The following is a 22,169-nucleotide window of genomic DNA, read 5'->3' on the forward strand; positions in this document are numbered from 1 at the left end:
GAACTACATTCCATTCCTCAGGACAATATACATTCCTTCTGGCCAGGGGTATGGGCCATGTCCAGCATTAACCCCACACTACCCCATTTATCTATAGTAGTATAAATTCTTTCAAAGCAACTTACATCTTTCTTCCCCAAACTTGCAGTATAAAGGAGACCAGCAACTCCAGTATCACAAACATGTTTGTCTTTTCCACCTATTCCTGCTGCTGGTGATTCAGATGGCATACCCCAGGACCTGGTCCTATTCTGGCTAGTATTTGGCTCAATAAGCCCTCTCTTTCAGAAAAGCTTTTGGCTGTGAAAGTTTCTCATTTAACACTCCCAAATCAGATAATCCAAAATCATTTCTATTTAGCTTTACAAAAACAGTTTATCTTCTTAATAAGTTTTGCATTGGCTAATATAATACTGCTTGCTTCTCTTATGCTGATTGACCACTGTAAGGAAATACCTACCGGAGACATAATATTTGGCATGAAGAAACCACCCTGGAGTTCTGAATAGTTTAAATGTGTTATCCCTTCAAGGGTGCTGTTTCAGAGTCCTATGGAAAGGATGAAAGAAAGGGGGGAAAGGAGGAGATGTAACCAAATAGGAAGTAAGCAGTCAAGATTTGGGAGGGGTAAGCAAAACATTACTGGATAATTGTGCCTTTTAATGCAAACTGTCTTTGATTAAGAGCCAGAAAACAACTGAGTTTAAGGGCAGAGCACAGAACAGTGGATTTGTTGGACATATGAGGGTGGGTTTTCAACTTAACATAAAAATGAACTTTTCTATTAATAGAGCAGCTCATTCAGAAAGGGTGGGCTTGTGTGACTTGTGGTTCCCCAACACTGGCTGTGTTTAAGCCCAAGTGGCATTATCTTGTGAGAAAAGTAGTAAACATATCCTTCAGTTTGAAAATTGTTATTAAAGCTTACTCTGTACAAAACATGTGCTGAATAAGAAGAGGAATCAAATTGAGATATTCTCTCTGCCACTTGTTAAAGCTGTGTTCCTTACACTTCAATGTGTACACACTTTCCCCTAGGGATACTGTTAAAATGCAGATTTCAGTTCTATAGGATGAGACCCAAATTTTGCATTTGGAACGAGCTCCTAAGTGAGCCAGTGATGATGGTCTGTGTAACACATGTTGAGCACAATGGTTGCAAGTAGGGAATGAAACACTCATATAACTATAATACAGAGTAGGACTTATTAAATGCCACTAATTATCAGTAAAGGCCTGAATTTGTATCAAACCCAGGGCTGTCTTTGCCCTTTTCTGCCTAGTATTCCTTCTGTTGTTTTTGTTGTTGCTCTCCTTCTTGAATTTAGTTTCTTTGAGGGTTGCTCATTGCATATATTATTTCTTAGCTTGGAATAGCTTTCTCGTTCTTTTTAGACTGACATTTTACTAAATTAAGGTTTATCTCCTGATCACTCCTTCCCTGGGCCCGCAGTTGGGCTGAAGGTTCCCTAGAGCACGTCAAGTGTTAACCATGAGCAATCCAGCCTTAAGTGGGAAGTCCGGTTTCTTATTCTCTCCAGAAGCCCACCTTTCAGGATCGCCCACTACAAGGAAACTGGTGAGGAGACCAGGAAGAAAGCAGCGCCACTCCTTCTGTTACTGAACACCAGAGCCAGGGTGGCAGCCTCAAGTGTCATTCGGAGCTGTCATTCGTGTCCTCTACACGGCAGGCCTGGGGACTCAGCGAACCATTCCCCGGAGCAGTCTCGCAAGCTGGTGGCTCCAGTCCAGCCTGTAACTGACTACAGGCGAGCGCCCTAGCCAGGCCGGGGAGCCTGCGGTGGGCTGTCCGTCACGGGGTGGGGGGGGTGGGGGGGGTGGGGGGGGTGGGGGGGGTGGGGGGGTGGGGGGGGTGGGGGGGTGGGGGGGGTGGGGGGGGTGGGAGGGCGCGGCTAGGGAGGCTGACGGTGCAGGCGCAGGCGCAGGCGCAGCGCTGCGCAGCGCCCCTAACAAGCGGGAGTCGGTCTGCAAGGCTGGCCGTGTAGCCATTTTAGGAGGAAACCGGGCTTGCTAGCCTTGGGCGCGGTTTCAATTTCAATAACTTTATTGGTGGCCTTATCATCAGAACACCCAACGCACCGGCAGCCGGGGGAGGAGGGAGCTCATTGCAGAAGGTGATTTGAGCGTGGGCGTGGGCGTGAGCATGGGCATGCAGGGGAGTCCCCGAAAGCGGGTTTCCTGAGCAGCGGGTAGCGGACGGGTTTCGGGGTTCCCCGCGTTCCTGGCGTTCCTGGAGGCTCAGGAGGGAGAGGAGACGGGGCACGGCTTCCCGGCGGCGGGGATTCCCTTAACTGGGTCTCCAGACGACGGGGCGGGGACAGGGGTGCCTCTGACTCCGCCCCCGGGGTTTTTTTTTGTTGTTGTTGTTTTTTTGATGCTTGTTGTTCCCCACGGCAGGTGGTCTCCGACTGGAGCTGCAGCCATGGGAAACACCGCGAGCGACCGGGTGGCAGGGGAACGCCATGGCACTAAGGCTGCACGCGCTGAGGGCGCCAGCGGCCATGGCCTGGACAGGGAGCATAAGATCATGGTGGGCAGCACAGATGACCCCAGCCTCTTCAGCCTACCGGACTCCAAGGTGAGCGTCCTCACGCCCCTAGTTGGTGGCGGTTCTGCAGCAGCCTGAGTGTCAGGGTTCCTCCTCCCTTTTTTAGTTCTTATCACACTGACCTGGGGTTACGGCTTCTTGAATTAAAGGGATTTTTCGGGAACGAGGATGTTGGATGGCAATTCCTCTTGCAGTACTGCCTCAAAATAGAAGTAAAAGGTTTTTTTTTTTCCGACTAATCTGTTACCCACATTTTCAGGATGAGGACAGTAGGACCCCCCCCCCCCCCGCCTCGCCCCGCCCGGCCCCGCCCCGATCTTGGTTTCCCTAACAGGCAGAGTGTCCTCTTCTAGAGTATTGATGGATATATAGGTTGTAAGCACTGGTGGAAAACTTCAGTTTCTCACATTTGCCCTGAGGTGGGCAAATGAAAGTTTTTTTCCCTGACAACTTGCACGTGTCAGTATCTTTTTTTGACCTTTTTAGAGCTCAGCACTTCTGATCCTTTTCCCCTTTGGCTTGACTGTAAGCAACAACCACTTGCTTATTTGAATACTTTCTCTTAGCCTCAGAGATCAATAAAGGACATCGCTGCTCAGTTTTTGTCTCATATTCTATAGCAGTGGTGGCTAAGGCTGTGCTTCTTTCGCAGTGGCAGAGCAAGTAATTCCAGGATTTCTCCATTTCCCAGTAGTACTTGATAATGTTACCATGGCTGAAAACGACCACCCATAGCCGCTCAGAAGACCGCTGTAGAACTGAGACCTTGGTCTCAGTTCCAAGGACTTTCAGGAAAACAGCACCTTGTGTTCAGTCTACAGAAAGGCTAAAAGGATCTGACAATGTGATTACCATTCAAATATTTCTAATCACTTTTACAGCTGTTAGCATTAAATTAAATGCATTAAGGCCAACTGGAATGAAGTAGAAAAATGGAGGGATTGAGGAGGTTGGAATGTGTTTGATGTTTCTTATGTCTTTCACAAAGTAAATAGAGAATGATTTTCCAAGTTGGTAGCACATGGAATTTGGTTATTTTCTTGGATCCCAGCTGAGAATGTAACCAGAGAGAGGGGGAGTGAGGATGATAAAATGACCCTTTTGGGGGATTTCTTCTCTGTTCCTTTCTTCTCCCACTTCAGGACTTCTTTCTCATCATTTGGACTGTCCACCCAGCCATCTGAATTTACTTTGTCAAGGTGATCTACCTCACTGTATTTTTACCCTTTTCTTACATTGATGACTCAGGACTTAAGTACAGTGCAGTTGTCAAACCGTGACTGCCGTATTCCGTGTCCTGAATAAAAGCCAGATTGCTTTTCTGAAATGGAGCCTATTTTGGATCATTCTTTCCTTTATCTCAGTCTTGCCATTTGTGAAATAATAAAATTGGTTCAGGTAATTCCTAAAGTCTCTTCCAAATCTAAGATTTTATAGTTCTCAAACTATTGTCTCTACTTTTTCTCTCAATGTTTTACTTAAACATTTCAAACTGTAATTCTAATTGTTTTGTCTCTTTTCCTGATGACTTTGCTGACTATTTAACTTGGAATAAACAGTCTTTCTGCTAGTTAGCTGTACTCCTGCTAACACAGGAGTGTATGTCATACCTGGAAGGGCTTCCTTCCGAAGCTTAGGCATATCAGTAGTTTGTAGCTTTCAAATTTTAAATCGGAAATCCTATATCATAAGAGTAACTGATAGAAACAGTGGTAGTGAGGCCTGTGTTGCTTCCAGTGCTTGCCTTCTTCAGTTCTCAATTCTGTTTGCATGTTAAAATCACCTGAGATTTGTTTAAACACTTTATGGAAAATTTGAAACATTTTTCATGTTTCAAAGTATAGCGAGAAAAGTCTAATGAATTCCTGAATACCTGTCACCCAGTTTAAACAATGATCAATTCATGAATGAATTTATTTCATTTATACCCAATTCACTCCCATGAATTATTTTGAAGCAAATTCTAGACTTACTAAATATTATTTTATCTAAATATTTTAGAGTATATCTCTAAAGATGAGGGTTTTTTCTTTGTTTAATATGTCATAGCATTATTATATGGGAAACTTAAAGAGATTCCCAGGCCCTATATCTAATTATAATCTGAGGATTCTTAGGCATATGTTGAAATTTTTGTAATGCTGTAATGTAGCCTGTCCAACAAGAGTGCATTGCTTTAAGAATATGGAGATCAGGTTTTCTCTTAAGCCACTAATACAATGAGAAAGTCCCTTCAGTTCTCTTTCTGTGTTTACCTCGGATTGTGTTGCTACTGGTGTCTGAGTGCAGTTTCAAGGAATAGTGAGTGGCAGTGTGGAAGGTAGAATACCCCAGCCATTTTGAAAATAAAGCCCAAATGAATAAGCCATTCCTATGTTTAAACCCAGTTTATTTTATTTGGTAATATTTTGACTTGATACTGTACAGTCTTTTTTATGTATTTACCAACATCATTTAAGCCAATGCAAAGTGGATATCAGCAAACTTTTTCTGTAAGGGGCCAGATACTAAATGTTTTAAACTTTATGGACCAAAGAGTTTCTTAAAACTACCCAATTGTGCCACTGTAGCATGAAAGTAGCTGTAGATACTAAGTAAATAAATAACTGCCATTTTCCAATAAAACTTTATGTAAGTATCTGGCTCAGTAGCTATAGCTTGCTAATTCTTCTTGTAAAGAATGGTTTGTGGTATAGAGACTATTCCAGACATAACCTCTGTCTGACCCGCCAGCTAGATCCACCTCCATCCAGGCCAGAACAAAGATTGCTTCCTATAAATCCCCTCAGACGCTTTCTGATCGACACCTGCCCTATGCCCCAGATGTGCTGGTCCCTGGAACAGGCCATTGTCCTGCCCTGGGCAGGCACTAAGGCTGTTTCCCCTTATCTGGGGCAGCTCTTGCCCCAATACCTCTGTCCATTCTGCTCTGTTCTGCATAAGTCTTTAGTGTCTGCTCTACCAGGTTTGAATATATCCACATTACTGTATCTTGCTGATGCCCAAGATATGAGCCTCATGTTAAGTTCCCTTAATAAACTCTTGATGTAGTGATGGCATTGTCGGCGTCTTCAGTCTCTCAGCGCCAGGAAATTACCCCAACATGGTAATGAAAAGAAACTATGTAAGGAGTCAGTTTTTAGAATCCTGCAGACCTCACTTAATATTAGAACTGCTTTTGTTGAAGGAAGTTGTGTTTTTGATCTGATGTTCCTTTAGGCTCCAGAAATTTCATTCATACTCTTGAAATAATTAGTATAAATCTGACATAGGTGAGCAGATAAGGTTTCATAATCACTACTGAAAATTTAAGAAACCAATGATTTGGTTTTTATATTTTTAATGTCCTTTATAACCTATTAGCTAAAATTGAGTTATGAATTTCAGTATCTCTAACTTCCATTACAATGATAATTAAGAGCTTTTCATGCCTGCATGTGAAAAATATTTGGCTAACTTAATTAGTTTTATAGAGCCATACTTTGTTTTTACATTTTTTCCTCTTAGGCAATCAGAAGCATATCATAGTCGCCTGCCTGTGAGTGAATGTGATAACAGGAAATAGACTTGGAAGTTAGGACGTGATTTGGGCAGCCCTTGAACATAAGCCATTTGACCACTTTGGTTCTAGATGAGTTGTTTTTCTCTAGTCTGTTCATAACTTTATTTAGTTGCTAATTTCAGGGCTCATTGATCCTTAGCAGAAACCTAGCACCCCTCTCTGCCCTAAGGAGGAGAGTGACCTTTTAAGAATTCATGGGTCACAATTTAGGGATGACCTAATCCTTCTTACAGCTCCCTGGGGACAAAGAGTTTGTGTCATGGCAGCAGGATTTGGAGGACTCCGTAAAGCCCACACAGCAGGCCCGGCCCACTGTTATCCGCTGGTCTGAAGGAGGCAAGGAGGTCTTCATCTCTGGGTCCTTCAACAATTGGAGCACCAAGATTCCACTGATTAAGAGGTGAAGGCAAGCATCTTGATTGAGTCTGCAGAGTCCAGGAGTAGAAATGTGGCTGAACCACTCCTCTCCATCTGCTAGGGCCAGATACTAAATGTTTTAAACTTTATGGACCAAAGAGTTTCTTAAAAGTACCCAATTGTGCCACTGTAGCATGAAAGTAGCTGTAGATACTAAGTAAATAAATAACTGCTATTTTCCAATAAAACTTTATGTAAGTATCTGGCTCAGTAGCTATAGCTTGCTAATTCTTCTTGTAAAGAATGGTTTGTGGTATAGAGACTATTCCAGACATAACCTCTGTCTGACCCGCCAGCTAGATCCACCTCCATCCAGGCCAGAACAAACACGCGAGTATTTTCTGTGACCAGTGACTATATCTTCAACTTTTTTTTTAATCTCATAGTGAGTGAGGGTTATTTTACCACTGAGGTATTTTACCACTCAGAGGCATTTACAGCTTTGTGGGTACATTTTTTAGGACTCTTAATTCAAGTCCTTTCTATCCTTGTAGCAAGTATTCTATAAATAGCTGAATCTAGTTGCTCTGATTTCTACACTAAAACAAAACATATTATGAAGTTCTAGGTCATAGTATTATTTGTTGCCTGCAGAACAGTAATAAATTATTTAACTGGTAATCAGAAAGTCCTGCCTATCAGTATGTAATTTTCCAGAAGATGCTCATCAAGATATGGAAGGGTACCTGGAGCCACTTCAGTATCCTGAACCTACTGGTATCTTTCTTATTTACACTTGTGAGGGATCTGTTCTGCTGATAGCAAAATAGTTGTATTAAGGTGAACCATTTGGGGAGAGTAAAATCTTTATTCTTTTCTAGATGTTAGTTAAGGACTAAAATTATTGGGAGGGGCTGGCAAATACATGCTGAACGTGATATAGGAAAGGAAACTGGGCTTATACATTACTTTTTTACTCCAGGGGGTACAATTGCTTAGCAATGTGAGAGATAACTGGTATATTTTGATAGCCTCATGGTTTCTACATTTACATTCTGTCTTCTGATAGGAATTTGGCCTGTTTAATTTTCTGTTTTCTTCTGTAGCCATAATGACTTTGTGGCCATCCTAGACCTCCCTGAGGGAGAGCACCAGTACAAGTTCTTTGTGGATGGACAGTGGGTTCATGATCCATCAGAGGTAAGGCCTAGATCTCTGAGGGTAATCACCGACTTCACAGTCTCATCTTAGCTATTATTCCCCTTCGTATCAAACTTCATTGCTGTCGGGATCCATCCATAGGCAGCAACTCTCCTGCACTGGAGGATTTCTCTTGATAAAAGAGGCAGTGAATATGATCATATTTGAAAAGAGGAGAGTTGAGTGGAAGAGATGGATATGAAACAGGGACTCATAAATTTTTCCCATTCACTGTTTCAGCCTGTTGTTACCAGTCAGCTTGGCACAATTAACAATTTGATCCATGTCAAAAAATCTGATTTTGAGGTATTTGATGCTTTAAAACTAGATTCAATGGAAAGCTCGGAGACATCTTGTCGAGGTAAGTTTGTAGTATTTGCTCTTTCTTGATGTATTTCTCTAATAATGCATGTTCCTTCTCAAGAGTGGTTGTTTTTTTAATTTTCTCCTGAAGAATCTTCTAAATTATATACAGGATAGGTTAAAAGTAGGTTTACAGTTGTGAGTACATGAAACAGAGTTTATTCTTATATTATTTTTTCTTTTTTTAATATATTTTATTGATTGTGCTATTACATTTGTCCCATTTCCCCCTTCCCTCCCCTCCACCCTGTACCCCCTCTCCCACCCACGTTCCCCCCCTTTAGTTCACGTCCATGTGTCATTCTTATGAGTTCTTTAGCTTCTACCTTTCCCATACTATTCTTGCCCTCCCCCTATCTATTTTCAACCTACATTCTATGCTACTTATTCTCTATACCTTTTCCCCCCCTCCCCTCCTCCCACCCCCCTGCTGCTAGCCCTCCATTTCTGTGGTTCCGTTCCTGTTCTAGTTGTTTACTTAGTTTCTTTTGGTTTTGCTTTAGGTGTGGTTGTTAATAATTGTGAGTTTGCTGTCCTTTTACTATCCATGTCTTTTCTTTATCTTCTTTTCTTAGATAAGTCCCTTTAGCATTTCATAAAATAAGGGCTTGGTGATGATGAACTCCTTTAACTTGACCTTATCTGAAAAGCACTTTATCTTCCCTTCCATTCTAAATGAGAGCTTTGCTGGATAAAGCAATCTGGGATGTAGGTCCTTGCCTTTCATGACTTGGAATATTTCTTTCCAGCCCCTTCTTGCCTGTAAGGTCTCTTTGGAGAAATCAGCTGACAGTCTGATGGGAACTCCTTTGTAGGTTACTGTCCCCTTATCTCTTGCTGCTTCTAGGATTCTCTCCTTCATTTTTACCTTGGCTAATGTAATGATGATGTGCCTTGGTATGTTTCTTCTTGGGTCCAACTTCTTTGGGGATCTCTGAGCTTCTTGGATTTCTTGGAAGACTGTTCCCTTTGCCAGATTGGGGAAGTTCTCCTTTATTATTTGTTCAAATAACTTTTCCACTTGTTGCTCCTCCCCTTCTGGTACCCCCTATAATTCGAATGTTGGAACATTTAAAGGTGTCCTGGATGTTCCCAAGGCTCTCCTCGATTTTTTGAATTCTTATTTCATCATGCTTTCCTGCTTGATTGATTCTATCTTCCTTCTGGTCCATTGTATTGTTTTGAGACTCAGATACCTTCCTGTCTCTATTGGCTCTCCTCCGCGTATCTTCCTGCATCTCTTTTATGGTAACCTGCATCCTTTCATCTAAATTGCGCCCAAAATCAACCAATTCCGTGAGCTTTCTGATCACCAGCGTTTTGAACTGTGCATCTGATAGATTGGCTATTTCTTGGTCGCTCAAAAGGATGAGTCCTGGGGGACTGATCTGCTCTGTTGTACACATGTCTTATGTCTTTCCCTGTCTCTATTTTTTTTTTCCGGTCTGGTTGCTCTTGTTAGGGTGGGGGGCGGAGCCTTAGGTGTTCACGGGGGCTGGGTGCCCCAGTCGCTAGATTGTGATGTTATATGTGGGGGCGGGGGAGGGAGCGGGGATGGGAGGGAATCAATGGCCGCAGTTCAGTTCTCCTGGGCCCAGACCCTTTCCCGGGCTCCTGGGCTGCGAGCTCTGCCCTGGTCCACAATCGCTGCCCCACTGGATCCGGCAGCCGCAGCTTGCGTACTCAGGGATCACCGCTGCGTTCTTGCGCCCCGGATGGCTGTCACGCCGATTCCATGCCAAACTTTCCCTGACCTCCGCACGCCGCCGACCCGCGGCAGCCCAGTGCCCGCTCGGCTTGTCGTCTCCTACCAGTCTGGATGTACGGGTCTACTTCAACTTCTTGGCTGTCCGACTTCCATTCAGATAAATCCTCTATCAGTTCTGTGTGTTATGCTGACCGTAATTTATTGTTGTTCTAATCTTGGTTGTGTGAGGAGGTATGGTGCGTCCACCTATTCCTCCATCTTGCCGGAAGTCTATTCTTGTATTATTATTAATTAATTATTGTATTGTTTTCTGTACAAACACTTGTAAACTTGCTTTTTGCCTCATACTGTATAATTCAGTAAACACTTAGGTCTCTTTCTCTGAGACAAAAAAAATCTCAGTTTAGAGTATTTGATTTCAAATTTTTTAACCAGGATATACGGGAAGATTTTTGTTTTACATTGCAACCCAGCACACACACACACACACACACACACACACACACACACAGTTGTAACACAAGTCTTATAGAACAGTGTTTGCCTTGATTACATGTGATGCACTCTATTTTCTATTTTATCCTTCTTTGTTTAGGTTACTAATGGCTTATGTCCTACAGTTTAGAAAGCTATTTCGAATATTTCAAAGTTTTCATTGACCTTGATGGTGGTATCATCCAGCAGAGGCTGGGTATTGTCTGGTTTGCCCTGTTTAGCTGCGTCAGCTTCACCCTGCCAGATGCTAGCTCAGTTGGCAGTTCTGCAGTGCTATAGGACCCCACAGCTGTGGTAGTCTTTCGGGAAAGGGGGGTAATAAAAATCCCACAAGTCTTTTGTGTGTATGTTAACTGAAATTTTGTATTTTGATTTTGAAAATATTCCTTGGGAGAGTAAAAGATCTGTATCCTTTTGTTTCTCCCAATATTAGTTTTTCCAAGGCCTTCATCTCTATTTGCATTTGCTGCCACACCAGAAGAGTGGTTTGCTAACCACACTCACAGTTACTATTTTGTTACTTTACAGTAAAGGTGAGAACTGTGTGCACTGTGTTTCTAGTGAACATGCTTCTCCCTTTTGGGTTCAGAGCCTGCCTCTGCTCCTTACTAGCTTCATCATTGCAGACAAGTCCTTTAACTTTTTTGGTTCTCAGTTCCTTATGAGTAAAACTGGAGACTTATATTCTCAGTGATTCTCAGCTGACAATACAAAGTACCTTAAATGGGGCATATTAGAATCTCAGGGCAGTTTCCAAAAGAATAATCAATAGTATTTTTGTTTGTTTAGAAAAATTGTAAAACTATTGTTTTCATTATATAAGCTCAGAAAGTAAAGCTAAATATTCTTCTTGGATGGTGGGGCAGTGATTAAAAATGCTTCAGAAATACTGAGTTAAATCATGAGGCCACATACGACTAAATTTTTGCATTACATGATTCTGGCAAAGCAACCAGTAAATAGTAGACATACAATCATAATAATATAGAGAGAGGACTAGCATACTTTTGATCTTTCTTCCATCTTCACCCAATTTCCTGATCCACTGAAGTAAGGTTTAGAATATGTTTTATTAGGAATCTGAGACAATGGGTTTTAATCTTCACTCAATAACCATCTTAACTGTGGATGTGACTTTAGGCAAATCACTTAACCAATTTTCTTTTCTTTGGATGAAAAGGAAACAAAAAATTTCTCAGTGGTATTTCTTAGGGGTGTTTTGTGGATCACATGACAAAATAACACTGTTTTGAAAAGTTTAAAGTTCTGTGTATTTTTAAGATGTTGTTTAATATAACGGTATTATTGCTACTCTTTTCTTTTGCCTCTCATATTCAACTGAAATCTGAGTTCTTATACTGATCTGGTTATCAAAATCTTTTTTACTAGGGATTATAAAATACTTAAAATTTATTAAGCGAAAGGTTATAGTTCTTTTCATTTTTGTATATTTCTTCCTTTTTTGTCTGTATACATTTTTCAATTTTTAAGGTATAATTCACATACCATAAAATTCATCCTTTTGAAGTGAACAATTCAGTAATTTTCATGTATTCATAGAGTTATGTAACCATCACCTCTGTCTTAATTCTAGAGAATTTTTATCACCCCAGAAAGAAACCCTGTGCCTATGAGCAGTCACTTCTCATTTCCTCCCCCCATATCCCCTGGAAACCACATACGTAAATACTTTGTGCCTCTATGGTTTTTTCCTATTTGGGACATTTCATGTAAATGGGATTATACACTCTGTGGTCTTTTGTATCTGATTTATTTCACTTAGTATGTTCATCCTGTATGTAACATGTACTAGTACTGTATTGCTTTTTATAGCTGAATAAAATTCTGCTATAAGGATATACTATTTTGTTTCCCCATTCATTAGTTGATGGACATTTGGATTGTTACCGCTTTTTGTCTGTAATGAATAATGCTGTTATGGATGTTTGTGTTCAAGGTTTTATGTGGACATATATTCTCATTTCTTTTGGGCATATACCCAGAAATGTAATCTCTGGGTCATATTGTAACTTTATGTTTAATTTTTGGAGGAACTGCCAAACTGTTGTTCAAAGCAGCTGCACCATTTTACATACTCACCAGCAATGGGAATAGCACAAAGGTTCCAGTTTCTCCGCATACTTGCCAACAATTATTATTATTGTCAGTCTTTCTTATTATAGCCATCTTACTGAATGTTAAGTAGTATCTTATTGTCATTTTTATTTGCATTTCCCTAATGACCACTACATTGTTAATAATTTTGTCCTTGTTAAAATCATGGTAGTATCAGTAGTCTTAGAGTTTATAACCTTGTTGTCTGTTGCTTGGGTAGAAAAAAGAAGAAATCTAATCTTTTCATATTGTTTGACAGTTTACCAGGCATTGTCACATCTATTATCTTTTTTTTCCTTAATCCTCACCAGGGGATATGTTTTTTTTTTTTTTAATTGATTTAGAGAGAGAGGAAGGGGTTAGGGGTAGGGAGAGAGAGAGAAACATGGATTGGTTGTTTCCTGCACACACCCTGGCTGGGGATTGAACCCACAGCCTAGGTATATGCTCTGACTGGGAATTGAACCCACAAACTTTTGGTGTACAGGATGATGCTCCAACTAACTGAACCACCTGGCCAAGGCTCACATTTATTCTCTTATTTGATTCCTTTAAAAATATTGTGAAATAGGGCAGAGATTACTTTTATTTTATGAATGGGGAAACTGACTGCAGTGCCAGGGTTTGTCCTGCCTCACACAGCTATAATGGAGTACTTCCCAAAGCTACATCTTTCACCTCTCATCTCCTCTATCCTCCATGTCATGTTGCCATGTTGAGGAGCTTCTTGGTTTATGTTCAGGGTGACTCAGACATTTTTTTTTTGGTTGCCTTACAGTTGTAGACCCAACATGTCACAACTTTATGATCCATGACTCTTGTAACTTTTGTATATTTATTATTAGCTGCCATAGTAATGACATTTTTTTTTCATGCATTTTTACTTGTTCTCCAACTTTCCCTTATATTTGGATAACTGTCTTCCAGATCTTTCTAGCTCACCCCCAGGGCCTTATGGGCAAGAAATGTATGTATTTCGATCTGAGGAGAGATTAAAATCCCCACCCATCTTGCCTCCTCACCTTCTTCAAGTTATTCTTAACAAGGACACTAATATTTCTGTGAGTATCCTGAGAGCATTGCTGGGGCATCTTGGGGTCACTAGGACCATTTGAATTAAAAGTTTAGTAGTCCTAGAGGTTTGGATTATTACAAGTGTGTGCATATGTGTATATGGTCTGTCCAGAAGGTACCAGCCATGTAATATGAAAAAGAGAGACATTCATTGAAGATGATACAAGATACAAGAAACACTGTACATAGAACAGTGACACCTCAGTCCCCTTCAAAGTAGGCACCTTGGGACCTCACACAGTTCTCCCAGTCAGCATCAGCTGCCCATCATATTTTCCTGAATCTCAGTGATAGTTTCAAATCTCTTCCCTTCAAAGGTCATTTTACTTTTGGGAAAAGCCAGGAGTCACAGGATACCAAATCTGGGCTGTAAGGGGGCTGAGTCATCATTAACAATGCTGGACTTTTTCTGGACAAACTGTCTATATCTATACCTATATCTATACCATTTACATATGGAAAAAGTCAAGGCATTAATATAATAAGAATGGTTTGCACAACATGGATGTAACCTGGCAGCCAAGGAGTGTGGACTGGAATGGACATGCATGAACAATGACAACTATATTAGTGGGGGCAGTAGATGCTCTTGAGTGAGCATATATACTATGTGGCCATTGCATTCAAAATGACTGAATAGAGCAACGACTCTGCATCAGATTTTGCATTAAATTTGGAAACTCTGTGGAAACTATTTGGATAATTCAGAAGGCCACAGCTATGGGCAACTGGCAATTGGCTGTTTCATCACAACATACCCACTCATGTATCACATCTTGTGCAGAGTTTTTTGGTGAAACATACAATCACTCAGGTGACTCAGCCTACCTACAGCCCAAATTTGGCACCCTGTGACTTCTAGCTTTTCCCAAAACTAAAATCATCTTTGAAAGGGAAAAGATTTCAGACTGTTGTTGAGATAACATGATGGGGCAGCTGATGGTGACTGGGAGAACTGTGTGAGGTCCCAAGGTGCCTACTTTGAAGGGGACTGAGGCGTCATTGTTCTGTGTACAATGTTTCTTGTATCTTGTATCTGCTTCAATGAATGTCTCCATTTTTCATAGTACATGGCTGGGTACCTTCTGGACAGATCGTGTGTGTGTGTGTGTGTGTGGTGTGATCATTATGAAGTCTGAGTTGTGAGTTTTCCAGGTACTGATGTCAAAATTCATAGTTTCTTTCTGGTCCAAATAATTCAGGCCCAGAGCTATGGATTATGAGAACCGGTTGTGGGGATTTGTATTCCAACACAAGATAAGGAATGTTTATCATTTGAAGGTATAGAAAAGAAGTATAAGGGTTTTTTCTTTAAAAAAAAATAATCTGTGTCTATAGTCAGTTCATTTGATTCCTATTAAGATTACTTTTATCTCTTAACCTGAATCTTCTGTGTGTTATGGGAAAGATTTTTGTCTTAGCTATATTAAGGAAGATGAACAGATGCTGAGGCTTAGAGTTTCTTCCCTGAAAATTCCCCAGAATTTTCCTGATTTCCTGTAATGAGAATGTATTATAGATATATACAAGGGTAAGTTCAGTATTTAAAAGAAATAATATGTACTAGTTTAGTTTCTCATCAATCCCAAAGGGCTTGGAAGAAGAGTAAAGTGCTTGGTTTAAGACTGTGCATTCACTCCATTCATGATTTTTTGTTCTCTCTTAGTGTGACCCAGCCTTGCTCCCTGAGCCCAATCATGTTATGCTAAACCATCTCTATGCGTTGTCCATTAAGGTAAGTGGTGGGGCTGGCTCTTCACAGAGCTCCTCTAAATGGGAGGGAAAGGTAGCATGTTCTCCAGTGGTTACTTGTTCTGCTACTTCACTGAAGCTGAGTCTGGTAGTAATGGTCAAATTATGGAGAGCTTTTTTTAACTAGTGGGTGTTTTTATTTTTATTTATTTTTTTTAAATCTTAGTCTCAAAAAGCTTCTGCACAACAAAAGAAACCAACAGCAAAAAAAATGGCTACCAACCCAGTGGGAGAAAATATTTGCCAACAACAGCTTCTGATAAGGTGTTAATATCCAAAATATGTAAAGAACTCATGCAACTCAACACTAAACAAACAAGCAATCCAATTAGAAAATGGGCAAAGGACCTGAACAGATACCTCTTCCAAGAAGACATACAAATGGACAACAGATACATGAAAGTGTGTTCAACTTCACTAGCTGTTAGGGAAATGCAAATCAAAGCTACAGAAAGATACCATCTCACACCCTTTAGAATGGCTGTTACCAACAAGATGAGTAATAACAAGTATTGGAGTGGCTGTGGGAAAAAAGGAACCCTTATTCACTGTTTGTGGGAATGCAAACTGATACAGCCATTGTGGAAAACAGTATGGAGGCTCTTCAAAAAATTAAGAATAGAATTACCATATGACCCAGCAATCCCTCTTCTGGGTATCTACCCCCCAAAATGTGAAAACATTTATTTGCAAAGATATATGCACCCCTATGTTCATTGCAGCATTATTCACAGTGGCCAAGATATGGAAACAACCAAAGTGTCCTTCAGTGGATGATTGGATAAAGAAGATGTGGTACCTGTATACAGTGGACATAAGAAAAGATGAAATATTGCCATTTGTGACAACATGGATGGACCTTGAGAATATTATGCTAAGTGAAATGTCAGTAAAAGCTAAGAACCCATATGATATCACTCATTTATGGGATATAAAACTGAAACTCACAGACAACAGTATGGTGGTTACCAGAGGGAAGGGGATTGGGGTGTAGTAAAGGGTAAAGGGGGTCAAATATATGGTGAAGGGAGATCATTTGACTTTGGGTAGTGGGCACACATGCAGTGCAGATCATATAGAAATGTACTCTTTAAACCTACATAATCTTAACCAGCATCACCCCAATAAATTTAATTTTAAAAAGTCTTAGTCTTTGTATCTATGTTCTGGCTAATTGAATTTCCCTGTGATTGAACTTTTTTGCTCCCTGGTTTCTTTATGGGTAGCTATAACCTTTTTACTATCTACTTAATTTTGAATTCATAGCACTAAAATTTCATTTGCAGAAAAAGCAAGTTTAGCTTTCAGTTCAAAGAATGCTTAAATGTGATATTAAGGCTTCCACTTTTTTAAAGGAGGACACAGCTGCTCACAGGTGCCTCAGTCACATATACCTGAGTGAATGTATCTCTTCTATATGTACTACATCTGGGAGAAACATAACCAGATTTGCCATGTCCCCTCCTAGAGTCCTTGGTTTCCCTATGCTTCAGAATCTAGGCGGAAAGTATTTGTTCAATCTAGTAATGTCTTTGTGGCTTGGCTGTTGGCATAAATTTTTATATTGCTCTACAGTTACCTGACTAAGCTGATCATCACCAGAATCACCTGGAAAGTTTGTAAACGTACAGATTCAGAGACTGCATCCTCAGGGATTCTGAATAAGTGCCTCTAGGATGGGCCCTAGTCATCTTTTTAAGCTGCTTGTATTTCTTAGGTGTGCATCAGATAAGGGAAATCACTAAGAGTACTTTCAAAATATATATTACTGAATTTATTTTTTATAATAACCTTGTGTGGTAAGTATTATTTTAACCCTGTTTTATAGATAAAGAAACTAAGGCTCAGAGAAGTTCAGATTGCCAGTAAGTACCAGAGAGAGGACTGAAGTCCATTCCTCCTGTCCTTATTCCATGCTCTTTCCTAGAGATTACTATGCCAGGTCTTTCAAAGTACATCTTTCTCTTGCCTGCTTCTCATTTCTACCAAACCCTTCCTGGAGTTTAACTTTTTACCTGCCTTCATTCTGTCATATTTAGGCTATGATCACTATACTCTGATCACAGAACGTTAATCTGGGAAGCATTCATTGTGGATAAACAATATTGGGGAAAGTAGGAAGATGCACTGGTTTCTCAACTGGATATTCTTGGGTTCTTTGGCATCTCACTTAATTTTGCCTTCTGTAACTGCTCCTTGGCTATCAAGGGATGTGCACAGGCCTGCTGTCTTCTCCTATGGTATACATGTGACCTGTAACAAACCTGGGAAATCGTACCTTATATTTTTCATGCTGATCTTGATTATTGTAATTCACCTTGTCCTTGAACCAGATTGTTTAGGCTGTTTTCCTAGGAAGATTTTGGGGTCCACTGTATTCAAGGATAGAAGAGGATTCCTGAGTCCCCTCTTGATCAGAGAAGACTTTTTAAGTTCATTCTTGGTTTTAAATGGAAATCAGACCTGCTTCAGGACTTGGAAATGGTTTTTTTAAAAGGATCACTGCCCTGTTACCATTGTATTTAAGACTTCCTTCTAGAAGTGTTTGCCAGGATGTTTCTTCCTTTTTGCTTTGCCAGTTTTAAACCCAATATTCAAATTTAAAATTGGGGATGGAGTGAAATGGGAGACTAATATTATTTCAGCACATATTTTGTCAGGTACTATGCCAGATATTTGGATGTAATCATCAGAGCTACCTTAATGGTAGGTGTTATCCTTTAATCATGAGAAAAAAGACGTTTTATAGATATTCAAGGCCACAAATAGTAGGAATCAGAATCTGCTTAAGTTGATTTGATGCCAAAACCATCCTCCTTCTGTAATATCCAACTATGTCTTTAAAAAGTAAGCAACAGTGAAGGACTGATGGCTGGGAAGAACTGTGTACTGCCTGAACTAATGAGTTAGTTGCATGTTTCTTTTCCTTGCAGGACAGTGTGATGGTCCTTAGCGCAACCCATCGCTACAAGAAGAAGTATGTTACTACTCTGCTGTACAAGCCCATCTGAAGAAATCCCTCCTGCCTCCCAGGCTTCAGAAGCATCTCCCTTGCCTACCTGAGACTGGAAGGTTGATTTGCTTGCAGGCTGATAAGTGTGTTTCAGAGCCTCTAAGTAGGATGCTCTGCTTTTGCATTTGATTGAAGATGAGAGCTTTATGAATTCATGGAATTTATTTTAAGTAAAAAGTTACATATATATACATATGGGAAGGAGGTTAATGGAAGCCTCCTAGCTAGATGTATTCTATCTGCCAGTGGTACTCACCAAGAACTGTTTAGGGAAGCTGCAGGAAGAACCTTCATTATAGGAAGCTTTTTTCCTAAAATGAATGGAGAGCAAACTCAGGATCCATGATGGGTGGAGAATCTATCTCTGCTTCCTTGGCTTTCCAGGGAATGGGCTTGTGCCAGAGTCCTGCCTTCCTTATAGCTGCCTGCTTGCAGGGGCGGCTTTTCTTGCATGGTTTTTCTGTATTTCCAGAGTATGTGGCACAATCAGTGTTTTTTATAATACCAGATGCTCCATAAGTACCCCTTCTCATTTCACATTCTTGCTTTGATAAACTCTTTCAAGTCCTATACCTGACCATCCCCTAACAAAAAAATCATTGGGTAAATGGCCCCTTTCAACGGCTGTGTAATATCTGACCCACCTCGGAGACGAAGGCTGTCAGAAAGCCTCCTTTTTGATCCCAGCACAGGCCCAGGGTATCTGTTACCACTTGGCTCAGCATTATAAGAAAGGCAAGAATGCAGGTCTATTTTCTTGTTTGCATCTGATGCCACAGCTTAGGATGATATATTGGCACATTCCCATGGGTTTTCCCACAAGGCTTGGCCCTGTTCCATGTTCTTTTTCAAAGCAGACAACTCTGAAGGTGGTAGGAGTGGACCAGGGAAAATTTGCATCTCTTTCATCCTTGGAAGATTTTATGTGCCTACATTTTTCTTCAGTTAAAAATGCCTTTTCATTAGTCTTAAGAGAATGCATAGAATTCAGGCTCTTGATAAATGATTCCCAAGATTTTCTTCCCTAGTCTAGTCCTCTACAACCTTACATTAATGTGGTTGACCCTGTGCACATTGTTAATTAAATGCTGCTCTAGATACAGATTTATTCAAGCAAATTTGATACATCTAAAAGGTTCCCTTAACTTAAAGATTCATTAGGTCAAGAAGCAAGAAAGTACCCTTGGTGTTTTCAGCCATGAAAAGTAGTGCCTCCTTGCACTAAGTGCTAATAGGATCATTTTGTTCTGCCTCCATTTTAAGAACATGTTTGATGATGAAATGGGGTCAATGACTTACATTTGTGGAATGAAAAGTGGCTATTCAATCCACTCTTGGGGTGCATAGAACATTTTCCAGGTATCTGTGCCTCTTCCATTATGGATAAAGGTGACTCAAACATTTAACACTGAAGGAGGCCAAACTTAATGCCCGAGAAAATGGTAAACTTGATACCTTGCCTGCTAAGATGAGCCCAGCCACACAGAAAGGGCACCCACAGGTCAGTTTAGTTGCCTCCTGCTTTCCCATACAAAACTGACAGAGTTGTCTTCCTGTATGTAGACCTCTTAGATCCTCTTTGTGAGGCAGTAGGGTGTGGGGTTGTTTTGCAGGGAATGCAGATTGCTAAATTCTTTGGTGCTTAATTGCTGAGAGTAAATATTGCTTTAGCCACACAGACCTCTTTCTGAAGCAATAGGCTTTTGTGGAGAACTTACTGTCCCAACCACTTTATGAATGGTATGTCATTTAAAAAATCCAGGCCAAATCCTATTTTAACCAACTCTTAGGATCTACATCATCTTCAGTTAAACTAGATTTTTTTTCTAATACACATTAATAAGTGGCCATTTAGGAGGATTAAAAATCTTGGATGTTGCATAAATGACTTTGTTGTAGACACATTTCTTGTCAACAGTATTGAAATGTAATTACCTGTGTGTTCATGTATTAAAATTTTTATTCCACACAGGCGTATCAGTAGAGTGGGACAGGAAAAGAGATCCCTTCAATTTCTCTCAGGCCAGAGGCTCCATTGAATTGGGTCTGGCTGCAATGACAGTAGGTTTTAGTGATACTGATCTTCACATCTTTCTAATTTGGAAATGGCCAGAGAGTGTCAGCTTCTCCAGTTCTGAGGAAATCTCTCAGCCAGATTTGAAATGGGAATCTACTAGCTGATGTGGAAGGTGACAGGTAGGAAGAACTACAGGATGACTCCTTCAATATTGTTCCTTCTTTATACTGCTAATACACCCCATGGCCCTGAGAAGCCCTATCACACTTTCAGTCTGTCCCCAGGGAACTGCTTTAGAAGGTAGATAGGGAGGGAAGAAGGTAGCCCAAAGTACAACTCAGTCACTCATTCTTTTATATTGGTTAAAGAGGTAGTTTATTTCTGCAGAAGAGAGTTTGGCAGATTTTGAAAATGCATAAAAGCAAGAAAAAAAAGTTTTGGCTTTTTCTGGGGGTGTTGGGGAGTTACAGGAGTTCCAGAGTCAGAAGAGTAAAAAATAGCTCTTGGGACAGTTAACTTTTAAAGAACTGCATCATGGTCTGGGGGTTGTGGGAAAAAGAATGACTTAGCTGAGGAGTAATACTAAGAAAATAAAGCCTCAAGTAACTCAGAACTATGCTTTTTTAAAGTAAATAAATCAGGCATAACATACTGGTGTCCTTGGATCCCATTGTACAGAATTTACTGTATAAAACACCTTTCCTTTTACTCTTGTTCCTGTTCTCTACCCTTTTTTATATTCTGCTTTAACTTCATTTGTCAGGCAGACTTTACCAGGGTCTCAAGTCAAGTATTAACCTAAAGTAAATGTTAGTCATCTTGGTGGTATGGAGAACTTTCAATCATGGTCATTAGCTTGCATGAAGCTAGAATTGAATGGTATTTAATCACTATAGGCAACACCCATGAAGGGCACACTTGGCTTAATAGTGTTGGCTTTTTAAAAAAATGCTTCTATGGTAAAGAAATCCTGTAAAAAAAGAACCCAAGAGAAGTTTCTGAGAGAATCCTATAAACTCTGGCCCACTCACTTCCCTTCAATTATTTCTAGTCTCTTGTAGATCTAATCAATCTGAGATAAAACCTTTGAAAAGTGTCAGTACCCTATGCTGCTAAAATGAAGTTAATTTTGCAAAGGTGTTACTTCAGACTGGGCTTATATTAATCTGGATTATAAATGAGGGAGACATACTAATAATAGAAATCCCTGCTTTTAACTGGGGAAACAGCTTTTAAAATGTTAACCTCAAGTAAAAATGATATGCAGTAGTTGGTATGTGTCTGAAATACATTCTGTTCTCAAAGATTTCTAAATTCTCATGTTCTAGTGATTTGGGCATGGGTTCACTAGCAAATACATAGCTTGTTCCTACACTATTCTGACTCATTCTTAAAGCCAGGTTCTTGCTGTCTTCTTCTAGGGACTACTGATTCCAGTTACCAATGGGATAGAGGACCTGGGAGGGTTACGGGTCAGGGTCTTTTAAAACTCTGGATCTGGGCATTTGTCTGTTCTTAAGCATCAGTCATAATTGGAGCTTGAAGGACTGTGATTTCTGCAATGAACCCTAACTTTTGGAGTCAGAATATTTATCTTTTTAAATTATTTTTTAAAAGGTTTTAAGAAAAAACCCCTTGAGTCTGCTACTTATGAAATCCAATTCTTAGTAATGGAATATCTAGGATTCATATTTGGTTTTGTCTTGATTTGCTTTTCTCAGTCATGCTTTGAAGTGAATAAATTTTGTTAAAAGTTAAAATTTTTATTAGATTCAGCATCATTTGGGGATGAATTAATTGTTTGTAGCACAGTGTTTTTGCAGTAAGACTGACGTGAAATACTAAACACTGGATTTTGTAGTCAGGTTAAATGGTCAAGGGATAACTACCATAAGTATTATATTATGTATTGACCATCTCACTTTTCTATTTCCGTCTTCCGAG

The 22,169-nt window shown here is 40.2% G+C and overlaps 1 protein-coding gene across 6 annotated transcripts; it reads left to right on the forward strand.

Moving 5' to 3' along the window:
• Nucleotides 1–1,547: 1,547 nt before the first annotated feature.
• On the forward strand, nucleotides 1,548–20,933 carry PRKAB2 (protein kinase AMP-activated non-catalytic subunit beta 2). 6 transcript variants are annotated; one of them, XM_045816637.1, is made up of 9 exons: nucleotides 1,961–2,135; nucleotides 2,419–2,599; nucleotides 6,365–6,531; nucleotides 7,595–7,688; nucleotides 7,929–8,049; nucleotides 13,297–13,430; nucleotides 15,110–15,178; nucleotides 17,024–17,060; nucleotides 18,129–20,933. In XM_045816637.1, exons 2-9 carry the CDS (start codon nucleotides 2,444–2,446, stop codon nucleotides 18,146–18,148), a joined length of 798 nt encoding a protein of 265 aa, XP_045672593.1. In that variant the 5' UTR covers nucleotides 1,961–2,135; nucleotides 2,419–2,443; the 3' UTR covers nucleotides 18,149–20,933. The 6 variants fall into 6 exon arrangements, with proteins under 6 accessions (XP_045672592.1, XP_045672591.1, XP_045672593.1 ...); XM_045816636.1 differs by lacking the exons at nucleotides 1,961–2,135; nucleotides 17,024–17,060 and adding an exon at nucleotides 1,548–1,801; XM_045816635.1 differs by lacking the exons at nucleotides 1,961–2,135; nucleotides 17,024–17,060 and adding an exon at nucleotides 1,548–1,769.
• Nucleotides 20,934–22,169: the final 1,236 nt, after the last annotated feature.

This window comes from Phyllostomus hastatus, unplaced genomic scaffold, assembly GCF_019186645.2.
Source record: "Phyllostomus hastatus isolate PE091 unplaced genomic scaffold, TTU_PhHast_1.1 phas_scaffold_216, whole genome shotgun sequence".
Taxonomy (NCBI): Eukaryota; Metazoa; Chordata; class Mammalia; order Chiroptera; family Phyllostomidae; genus Phyllostomus; species Phyllostomus hastatus.